The sequence below is a fragment of the Larus michahellis genome, chromosome 2 (genome assembly GCF_964199755.1).
Source record: "Larus michahellis chromosome 2, bLarMic1.1, whole genome shotgun sequence".
In the NCBI taxonomy this organism is placed as follows: domain Eukaryota; kingdom Metazoa; phylum Chordata; class Aves; order Charadriiformes; family Laridae; genus Larus; species Larus michahellis.
In genome coordinates, this window is record NC_133897.1 from 134,476,311 (window position 1) to 134,488,002 (window position 11,692).

At 44.7% G+C, this 11,692-nt stretch overlaps 1 protein-coding gene across 1 annotated transcript; it reads right to left on the reverse strand.

Annotated features, from left to right (window-relative positions):
• Window positions 1-621: 621 nt before the first annotated feature.
• On the reverse strand, window positions 622-11,183 carry SBSPON (somatomedin B and thrombospondin type 1 domain containing). The gene is made up of 5 exons (XM_074577275.1): window positions 10,920-11,183; window positions 3,263-3,457; window positions 2,646-2,736; window positions 1,677-1,853; window positions 622-997 (listed from the first exon to the last, which is right to left on the reverse strand). The coding sequence occupies exons 1-5, from the start codon at window positions 11,134-11,136 to the stop codon at window positions 880-882; spliced, it is 798 nt and encodes a 265-aa protein (XP_074433376.1). The 5' UTR covers window positions 11,137-11,183; the 3' UTR covers window positions 622-879.
• Window positions 11,184-11,692: the final 509 nt, after the last annotated feature.

An 11,692-nucleotide genomic window follows, 5' to 3' on the forward strand; every position in this document is an offset into this window, starting at 1 on the left:
GCCAACAATTCAAAAAGTCATAGCAGGTATCTGACAAGTGCGAAAGTGCAGTATGCATCCTCTTTAGTGCTGTAATAGTAATTCAAGGTAAGTAATAGGTAACAAAACAAGCGTTTGAGCTACCTGCACAGCAGTCTTGCCAGTGCTCTAATATTGCAGGTTTCTATGTTAATCATTGTACATGAGCAGTTTTAACTAGTAATAAGTAATTTTTTTTAATGTTAGCCAAGCCTTTAGTCATTAAGTTTTGTTTAGGTTTGTCTGCCATAAAGTTCACACTGTGTATCAGTGACATGAAGTTCTGAGCAAGACTACCTCCTTAACAACACTGACTAGTCATATGTCTTTATGAAGGTGGCCGAACATGAAAACTGCCATGTAGAGGAAGAATACTTATCCAGTTGTAGTACAAGCAACTGTCTAGACAGTTCATTCCTAGGAAGGAACAAGATCTAAACTGAAATCTGGTTTTGTCTCTCAAACTCATTTTTATTCACCCTTGTTATTTGATGACAGTACCTATTCTGCGACTTGAGAATGGCTGGCTGGCTCCCTACTGAGTAGGAGCAGTGCCTGTGGACATGGCCAGTAAAGAACGAGAACTTCAGGAAAAGCAGCTACTATGGTTAGAAACATTAACTCTTTAATTACAAAAGAGAAACACGGAAACATGCTTCTAGTGTTCTATCACAAAGATCAGTCTTAGCGTTTTGTATTAAGGCAGAGAGAGTTTCCCAAAATGCTTCTTCAAAAGTTTTGACACCTTTAAAGTTTGTTTAGGCTCCAGAAAATGAAGCAGAAAGGGGTAGGATTTTTTTGGCTTTGGTGTTAATTTTCTTAATCTTTTTGTTGTTGCTGTTCTAAAGGTCTTTTAAACTTTTATGTAAAAATAAAGCTATGCACAAGGGGACATGAACATTGCTCCAGCTGCCGAATCTTCTTCCAGGTTCCTTGGCACTGAGAGTTGCCAACTGCTTCCCAGTGTAAAATTTTACCTCTGAAATGTGACAATAAATGAGGAATTACAACACTGAAAACTGTATATTTCATGTTACTAGCTTGTCTTGTATAACATGTCAGAAGATTAGATTTGCTCAATAATGTAAGACTTTAATTAGCTCATCTAGCTCTTAAAATGCTTTCTGAAGCGGGCACTATATTCCTAAGTATAGGAAAGTGATTGTACAGGTATTAAGTAGTATGCATATTAATAAATTTATAGATCAAATAAAAATTTGTTCCGAATATTAAATGTCTACTTTCAAAATTACTGCTCTAGAAATGAGGTGTAGAGGTTTGAGAGAGAGGAGTACTGATCCACCATTGCTAAACCTGAAATCAGATTTGGATTATGGCAGGAAATAATGTTTTTAAGCCAAAGTGCCCATAACAGTAAAAAGACCTCTTGCACTACAGAAGTTGCATCATCCCTTCACAATAGCAAAAAAGCGTTCAAAGCACTGAACTCTTATGCTGAAATTATCTCACATTTTATCTGGGTTTTAAAAGCAATTTCCATGAGAACTGAAAGGGTAAATCTTTTGAGCTCTACGAGTGATATGAGCTGTTTCATTTTTTAGATATAATAAATGACCTTTTAATGAGACCTTGAGAAGTCTTAACTTCTGTACTGGGTTTTGCTACAGGAGAGACAGCAGAAAAATGGCTTTCTTTACCCATCTGCATTATGGCCATCTCCAGAACAGCGCTGCGTGTCGGTATTCATCGCTGGAGGCTGGCAAGCCACACACACAGTATGTCCTTCTCGTAGGTACTGCATCCATCGAGCGTATGGCCGATTCTCCAAAGCACAGTGGTGTGAAAGTGATTCTGTTTTAAATTCCACACAGTATCTGCTCAGGAGGAAAAGTACTGAATTAGTTATGATACATAAAGCACAAGCTAGGTATACACTTTAAATGCATTTCACAAATACCACCCGTATGATATGTAAGTACAAGTTAGACATCATCATTGCTAACGAGTCTGTTTCTGACCCTAACCTAATTAATGGATTCTTAAAAACATTACACAAACTATTTCTCATTCCGTGCCCCAGTCCAGTGCTTTATGTATGCTCTCACTTTCTGGTTGTGTCCTATATTCTTAAATTATGTTGAAAAACAGATCTCAGTTACACATATTTTTTCTTCTGTGCTGCTAAAAGAGAAAATGGAAAAGCGGCTTTAAGAATACCAACAGCCTTTATTGTTCTGGGGAAAGTAGCATAGGGCGAAGCATTATAGACCCAGTAATTTAAACTTCATAACCATCTCTACTGGTAACCAAAGAACATTTTTTACTGCTTGTGTCAGTTCATTTAAAAAAAAAGTCTCTTGGGGCCGACCACATTCAGCCCATTTTGTTCTCAGAGTTACACTTATGGATACACTCATTTAGCATTATTTACTGTTTGCTTTCAAAAGCAGCTATTCCCAGATTTGCTATGACCCCAATGTCTAGTTCAGGACAATTAACGAGTAATAAAAACCAACATCTAGAACATGCAAATGAACTGCAGGACAGAAAAACAGTACAAGCTATAGCTTATTGTTTAATTATTGCAAATTTAATTACTTTTTTCTCTGTAGCCAGCTATTTTCTATTGAACAAGATGACCCACATGCATATGATAAACAGATTACCCAGCTGCTTCTTTGTCTGAAGGCCAGAGAGAAGACGCCGCTCGCCGTTTTCTTTCTTTACCGTATTCAGAGGTAGTTATGAAAGCAGGGACTGAGGAAGAAAGCAGTTACGGTAAGGCAACAAGACCCAGTTGAGTCATATTTCAATTACTGTAACAGTGGGTGAATGAATCAGGAGCCTGTGGATGCTGATGCTGACTGACTTACTGAAAAAGCGATAAAATGCTGGCAACACCAGACCTCAACCCCATTCCCTACAGCTAAGCTCTCTCCTTATTCAGAAGAAATATATCTAGAAATGCATGCCATCTAGTCTGTGAGGAAATAGGATGTACTAGAGTTAATTTGATACTTACTAAGGAGCTTAAATCAAGAAAGAGAAGGAGTGCATGCAGCTAAGCTGTTTACTTAATGGAAATTAAGAAAAGCCCAAGTAGGAAAAAAATATAAGAATAGAATAGAGAGCAATATGACAGAAGAAAGTAAGGTTTTAAATTGTATTTTTAACTCCCTAGCTGCAGATAGATGCTTCTTTTTTTTTTCCTGTTCATTGACATCACTAAAATTTATGAAGGCCCTAATGAGCACAATATACAGATAAAGTGAAGAGAGAATACCATGCTCGTGGCCACAGTCCTTTCCCTGGTAAGTCAGGTATTCCAGGCAGCCAGCCTTCTCCTCTAGAGCAGGACAAGGTTCCCCACCATTTTTAGGTTCCTGCTGTACATAGCGCCTCCGTATCCGCAGATTGGGTTGACACTGCTCTGCACAGCCACTCCAATGACTCCACTCCCCCACAACACATGGAAGAGCTGCAAAGCAGTATGAAAACATTAGCAGTAGTCGAGGCTTCTGTTTTATCCTAACTGCTCTCAAAAGCTTGAGTAATAAGACTGCATCTGTTTGGGTTTTTTTCTTTCTTACATACATTTATTTATAGGGTTTTAAATGCTCTTCTAGGAGGTTGAATCTTCAAATTTAACATTCAAACCTGCTTGCAGTGCTCGGCTCCCTGTTCCATCCCTTGTCCAGAGAGAAAGAACTCCCCATTGAAACCTTTCACTACAGCTGTGGGGTTCTTCAGTACCCGCTTCTGAAGCACATGGCATCAGCCCCGCCGGAGATCAGCTCATGGATTATTTAGACCAGTGAGTGGTCTGACCTACCTTGGCGGTTCCTACACCACCAGATTTTGTTATAAGGCTGGAACATAAAGCAGCAGAATTCAGGAAGCCTTTCTGCCCTCTTGATTCCCCTCAGATTGATTTCTAACCCCTTTTCCTCAAAACTGAAATCAATTCCACTGCCACAGCTTTGTTGCCCTGTTTTAACACAGGGTGTCCTGCTCCACAGGCCTTGCTGCAAAGACAATTTTTGGTAATAATTTTGGTTTTCTTTAGTCTCAGAACAATGCAGGGATATGTGTAGAGTTGTGTTTCTGTGTCTGTATAGATATAGATATAGATAGATATCTATATCTATCTAGATAGATATCTATATCTATATAGATATAGATAGAGCTTTACAACAATGCAGATATTTAAATGTACTAAATAGAATGTGTAAAAATGTGATTTTAAGGCCCTCTTTTGCTCATTCCCAACTATAGAATAGTCCATTGGATATTTGAATTTTAGTTCTCATGGTTCACAAACTTCCTCCGAACTTGACCAAAACATTATGGGGAAGACAGTGCCGTTATTTCGAAAGTAAACTTTGAATCATAAGAAACTCCATTTCCCTCAGGCAGAGCATCAATAGTACAGGTGCCATACACTTGTACCTTTGGTCTCTCCTAACCCAGCCTAACGGTCAAAGGTATACAGAACTTCTCTCTTCATCTGTTAAATGCACCTGTATTAGGTGAGGTCTCTAAAGGTCTCAGATGAAGAAAAACGCTTTGTTTTGTATTCTGCGGTATTTTTCTGTCAACTGTTGAAACCTTTAGCCCAGTTTATGGCCTTTGGCACCTTTTTGGTTAAATAACATGCAGGTTCTTTAGAAAAAAAAAATCATCATATTATGTAGAGAACGAGCCCTTATTTCATGTTTGTCACTTTTGACACCTTTCCAGGAGAGATGTAAATGATAGACTAAGCATCTCTTAGCTTCAGTATTGTCTTGCAGCTTAGGAATGCTCAGATCTATCATATCTGTTATCCACTAGCCATTTCCTTCTTTTTTTATTCTCTGCAGTGCATCTAATAATGATGGCATGCTCCTTCTAGTTCTCATTTCTATTAAGCATGATACGCATTTTTCCGATCTATAATTCTCCCTTCTCTTGCATTTCTCATTTATATTCTGGCAAAACAGTAGCTCTGTGTCGGCCTTGCCAATGTGAGCGTGGGCAACATGCCAGATATCTTCCAGGTGGATACAAATAATCTACTCTGGAAGAAAAGGTTTTGCAGCCTGATTCCTGGAATTTGGAAACAGGTGATAGACACATTATTCCTGAGTAAGAAGCTACCTAACACACAAGCCTTCACTTTATTTTTCCATTAACACAGTACACAACAGTAAAAAGCACACAGCCGTTTCACGTTTCCATGGAAGTGAACTTTCCTTAGCCTTATCTCTGGGAACACCAAGCCCCAGGTTTTGAAAACTGTGTGGCCTAACAATTTCACTTTTAGCAGTCCAAATGAATACTACAGCTCTTCAAACCTGTACTGAGTGCTGACCCCTGAGGGGCTGGATGGGGATGATCTCCACGTGCTCCCTGATGGAACAAAGACAACCCCTCCAACGAGGAACTTCAAGTCTATACAGCCTCAGCAGGCAGAGCAGTGAAAGAACAGGTAAGAAAAATGTCTCGCACACGGGCACCCATCAAGAGGAAGAATCCCCTGAGGATAAGCAGTCATTTCCCTACACAAATAGTCCTCAACCTGTGGCCTATGTGAGGACATTTAATCCCATCAGTGGTCCATTCCCAGTAGCCTCTTTTCCCGGAAGCCACCTGGTAGGTGCTCCAGGTGGAGCAGCAGCATTCCTCCAGGCTGCTTCTCCTCTCATCAGTGTGTGTGTCCAGAGGGAATGTCCTCTGCCGGGACAGCAGTGGCTGTACCAGCTTTCCCGTGCGTGCACGGTGTGCTGCTGGGCAAGCGGGGAACGTCCGGGTCTCCAGCTTTCCTCGACTGTGAAATGAGACAAGTAGTCACAACGCTGCAGCACTATGTACCGCTCCATGCTGCTTTCCCTAATATCATTAGTTGCTTTTTGTCCTCTGATGGGCTTGCTTTTTCAATAAAGCTATAAATAATGTCATGTAATTGAAATAGTAGCACATAGTGTCTTATAAAAACCTAAAGGTGCCTATGTTAATATTAGATTTCTTATTGATATGCAAATTCCCCAGTTCTTCAAAGAGCAGCCCTGGGCGTTGGGCCACCAGTTGCCCATCCTGCTTAACCATTAGCATTCTCTGGCATTTTTTTCTGCTTACTGATAAACACCTTCCCAGACAGCTCCTGGGTATGATTTGTAGAACAGCACTGGAAAATAACTTGGAAAAAAGCATGTGACTCCCTTTGCCACATGCAGACACCACCAGGCACAGACACATCCAGGTACCCCAAGAGACATGATGTGGTCTCTGTGGCTGTAAAGGCACCACTCTAACATGTTACAGCAAAAACTTCAGGCATTTGTTTCAAGCATTTTGAACTAGAAAAAAAGAAAACCAGTGATAGTAAAAATGTCTTAGACCATGCCATGGGATAGCCAGGACAAGTGCTAAACGTAGTATGGACATCACAATCTTTCTCACTTGGCTGGAGAGACAGAAAACAGTCCTTGGCCCTACTTTATTTAATAATACATGCATAGATTTCAATGTCTGATCACACATCTTAATTCTACCTACAGTACCCAAAGGACAGTAAGTGTCATCTAGCCCAGTTTCCTTATCTGTTGACTATTTTCCAAGTTGGCTGTATGAATGACCTACAGAAATAAAAATTTCCACATAAATTAAATCCCTTATTAGGACCTTGACATGCAGATAAGATGAGGTCTAGCATCATGAGACATGAAACAGCAATCGATGTGTGCTCACAGCCCAGAAGGTCAACCATATCCTGGGTTGCGTCAAAAGCAGCACGGACAGCAGGTAGAGGTGATTCTGCCCCTCTACTCCGCTCTTGTGAGACCCCACCTGGAGTACTGTGTCCAGCTCTGGAATCCTCAGCACAAGGACACGGACCTATTGGAGCAAGTCCAGAGGAGGGCCACGAAGACGATCAGAGGGCTGGAACACTTCCGCTATGAGGACAGGCTGAGAGAGTTGGGGTTGTTCAGCCTGGAGAACAGAAAGCTCTGGGGAGACGTCATGGCGGCCTTCCAGTACATAAAGGGGGCCTACAAGAAAGCTGGGAAGGGACTTTTTATCAGGGAGTGTAGTGATAGGACAGGGGTATAACAGTTTTAAACTGAAAGAGGGGAGATTTAGATTAGGTATTAGGAAGAAATTCTTTACTGTGAGGGTGGAGAGACACTAGAACAGGTTGCCCAGAGAGGTGGTAGGTGCCCAATGGGGCTTTGAGCAATCTGGTCTAGTGGAAGGTGTCCATGCCCATGGCAGGGGGGTTGATGGTCTAGATGGTCTTTAAGGTCCCTTCCAACTCTAACTATTCTATGATTCTGTGATCACATTTTCCACGCAGAAAATTTCCCAAGGGACTGAGCAGCTGCATAACAAATAAAGCGATGATTTCACATCTTAATGGAATTAAACCAAGTTGACAGTTAAATATTGGTCGTCTGCAGCAAGACATGGCAATTTTATGGTCATCAAGATTTAGAACAAGAAGTATGAATTGCCTTAGTCATGTGGAATAATAAGAATATTGGGTTGCTAGAATGGAATTTAGCCAGTGGGATAATAACATCGCTCTTGCAGTCAGTACCCAGCAACTATTAAGGGACAGTACATCAGTTTTGTGCCTCATTGGAAAGATGTCAAATTCCCCAGTGTGACAGAGAATGGGTCCCAGAGCTGACATAAAAGGACTGGTGCCATCTCTTGAAATACAAAAAGAAGTACCAGGGACCCATAACTACATCTTCATGGTCTCTGTCTACGTTACTGTTGGTTCAGCTTAGTTAACTCAATGGTGGAAGATGACAACGCACTGAAACAATGAGAAGGATGCAAGCCAAAGGAACCTGCAGGACAGGATTTGTGCTCAGGTACCTACCAAAATGTGGAAGCTCATGAGACATTTGGAAGTTCAAAAATACACAGCAAGATCACATTACTAGCCTATGAAACAAAGCCTGAGTGGTCAGGACTTTTGTTTTTTTCCATTTACAACACTGTGAATCACAGACTACTTTTTTCTGAGTCACACTCCATTTATTTTTTTTCCTATCTCTGGAAAAAAGAGGCTTACAGTATCTTCACTGAATCACTGCATAACATATGCTGTAATGTATAAGGATCTGCGGATTTTCTCAGGGTAGCCGCTTCCATTCAAATGACGAGGTCATCCCTTTTTCAGACTTTCACATCATACAGCAGTTCCTATTTAAAATGCTCTCTATGTACAAAAATATTCTTTCTTCATTGTTAGAACTATAAGGAAATTTATTTAAAAACCCTTGGACATAGGTTCAGCAGCCCATGGACTTCTGCTCAGCCATCTATTTATAAAGTACCAGACCTACTACTACTTTCAGGCACGACAGAATTTAACCGTGGCGTTGGCAACTCTAGGACACCCCTCCTTTTAGTGGTTTCCATTATTTTGGAGCATTGTTTCTGTATTATTCCTAACACATTTCTTGAATACATATACTTGAGGCACTTTACACTTTCCCCAAATACTTTGTCCTGTTAAATATTTGCAAAAGGATTAAATGTCCTTGCAGCAGGTGCTGAAATCATGAGTGGCGAACAGGCTGGCAAACAAGCTGCAGCACAAGAACCATTGGTCACCTTTCCTCACATTCCTGTTTTAAATTTTTTGAACTCTATATCCAAAACAGTATTTCGGAGTCAACTATGCCAGTAATCACCCTTGCTGTCATTAAGCACATGGATAGAATTTAGAAGCACTCAATGGTGAGACCACCTCAGCATCCAACGGGAACAAAACCAACTTTGAAATTTCCAGCTTAGCTGGTACGAACTCCCACTGGAACCATTTGGAATTTCTGTCTATACAAAACATAACTTACCAGCTGCTTGCAATAGAAAGTGTATATGATCATTTGCCTTCAAAAGGATGACTTCTTGTGATCAGTTTTGTAGTTTTGGGATGTACGAGTTCTAGGTCCATCTGGCCAGACTGCCAAAATCCTGTCCTCCCATGCTACACCCATGCGAAGCGCCCTGCTCCCTGTGCTTGCACAGCATCGGTGCTCTCACAACCGGGCAGCAGGGCAGTGCATGGAGCCAAGCCAGCCAGGAACGGGCAATAGGGAAAACAGAAATAGTTTTATGCGGGTTTAGCTCCCTGAACTGGGCCACCAGAGACTGTCAAATTCCAGCTCCAGTGCAGTAGAGAGAAAGAGACGGAGAGGCTTCACTGGGACTCCATCTTTCTGCCTGGATCCAGAGCACCCACTGGCCACAGAGACGGCACAAACGTATCATGCCTTTTGAGACAACCACTTGAGACAAAAGATACCATCTTGATAAAAATAAGGCATCATCAGGTGCCAGAAGTCATGGTAAGAAAAGTGTTTAAACTAGCACTTTCTGACCACAACTTTGAGCTTCTCTTTGAACAGCATAGAAATTTTTATCAGATTACACCTCCATTTAATGCTAGCACTACACACCTTCATTAGCTCTCTCCTATTATACTTGACTATTAAATGTCATTTGATTTACTCAAAAGATGCAATATGCTATGCCTGTATGACAAGCAAGCATCTTATCAGTTCTCCCCCAACTGATTTTCCTGAATGAAAGAGCAGTATGTTAAAAAAATGCTAATTTTAAAGGTGCTACCTTCTGTCAGACCTCGTGGCACGCATTTTTTTTTTCCCTGCTGTTATTCTGGAAAGATTATTTAGCGATGAGAGAACTGACCGTGTTTCCTCTGGAGACCTAGGGTCAGAGTTCCGCTCTGCGGGGTCTTTCTGTGCAGCTTTCCATCACCTCGGACGGGTCTACACTGTCCGACAGTTGTATCCCCTTCCCTTCCCAAACCAGGCAGACGCAAGCCAACTTGGGTCCCGAAGCTATGTGGCTATGTCAGCACAGCGCTGAGCCTGCTAAATACACCCTAATTAGCAGCACTGTGCAGCAGAGACTCATGACTGGCTGCAGGCTGGCGTGCGCCCAGCCAGCTGGGGAGAGCCTTTAGGCTGTCTGAGTACTGGTGCTGCACCTGTAAAGGGAGGGCAGCGTCCCGCACCGCAGACAGACGGAGGGAGGACAAATCGTGAAGTCTGCGAAGGGTAGAAATACCACGGAAAGAGAGGGTGTAAATAGCTCCAAGGCTGCTGGGTCCAGTTCGGTAGAACTCGGTGACTTTCCTCTCCTTGTCACTGCTCCCCTGGGAGCCAGGCCTTCCTCCCCCAGCCTGGCAGAGGACCCTCTCCCTCATTCCCCCACGCTTATTTCCAAGTCTTTGCCCTGACAGTGGATCTTTGACGATTCCTGCCCCTAGAAACGAGGACAAAACCTCACCCTGGGTTTTCCCCCAATTATTTCCTTGATAATTGTTCGGTAAGAGATGAGGAAGCAGCTCAGAGACAGAGACGGTGCTAAATGAATCTCCCTGTTGTCTCTGTAATCCCACATCCCCACTCTAATCGATGTGTATTTGGGAGAAGTGTGAGTGAAAAGCAAGCAACCTCGCATTTTAGAGGGAAAATAAACGTCAGAAAGGCAAACCCTGGGCTGATCCAGAAACCTTCCAACTGTCCAGGATGGGAAAAGCCTCTCTTCCCACTCCTGTGCCTGCCGCTCCCCTCACACAGCCCCAGCCTGGTCCCTGCTCATGCCCCTGACCAGGTGAGACTGGGAGCAATTTGTCCTTGCAGAGCCCCCTCACAGCCGAGACCCTTATCCCAAACCCCATCCCCAAACCCCAGGAAAACCTCCACCCCGCAAAGCACCCACAAGCCAACGGCTAATTACACCTGGAGAAAGGGAAAAAGGGGGTGCCCGGGGGATCCCCGCTCAGCCTTGCCCCCCCCCCCCCCAAAAAAAAATCCTCCCCCTCGGAGGGCTCGCTCCGGGCTGCGGACCACCCCGATCCCCCCCAACCCGGGACGGGGGGACGGGACGGGGCGGGGGGCGGACGCACCTACCCGGGCACGCCTGGCTGTGGTCGTGACAGCAGTCCCCGGCTCGCCGGCACCCTCCGTCGCAGTAGCAGGTCCCGTAGCCCCCTCCCTCCCTCCATCCCTCACCGACACAAGCGGCGTCCCGACCCTCGCAGCACTTTCCCGAGCAGCTCCCCCCGGCCCCGCTGCCGGCCCACAGCAGCCCCAGCCACAGCGCTCCCGACAGAGCCCCGCCGCCCATCACCCTGCCGCCCCGACGGCAGGATCCCCCCACCGCTACGAGCTCCGGACGCCACCGGCACCCGGCGGAGCGGGGCGGGCTCGGCGGGCCGGCAGCGGGGGCGGAGGGGGGGGGCGGCCGGCGCGGTCCTGCCCGGCCCTGCCCGGCCCTCCCTGCCCGAACGGGCAGGGAGGGCCGGGCAGGGCCGGGCAGGACCGCGCCGGCCGCCCACACAGCCATGTAATGATGTCCCGCACGGCAGTGACCTGCACAGCCGTGTCCCACACAGCCATAGCCCACACTGCAGGAACCCGCACAGTGGTGACCCGCAATGGCCCTCACAGCAGTGTCTCCCACAGTTGATGTCCCTCACAGCAACGTCCCACATGGTGGTGACCCTCACAGCAATGTTCCACATGGCGATGACCCACAAAGTCCCCCACAGCAGCGTCTCCCACAGTTGATGTCCCTCACAGAAACATCCCACATGGTGATGATCCTCACAGCAATGTCCCACGTGGTGAGGGCCCACAGTGCCCCCCACCGCGGTGCCTCCCACAGTTGATGTCCCTCACAG

Coding starts and splice junctions, on each gene's coding strand:
- SBSPON (XM_074577275.1), bottom strand. CDS start 11,136: ATGGGCGGCGGGGCTCTGTCGGGAGCGCTGTGGCTGGGGCTGCTGTGG. Junction 1,854..2,645: donor TCAGACAAAGAAGCAGCTGG/GTAATCTGTTTA, acceptor CCTCCTGAGCAG/ATACTGTGTGGAATTTAAAA. Junction 998..1,676: donor GATGGCCATAATGCAGATGG/GTAAAGAAAGCC, acceptor GTCACATTTCAG/AGGTAAAATTTTACACTGGG.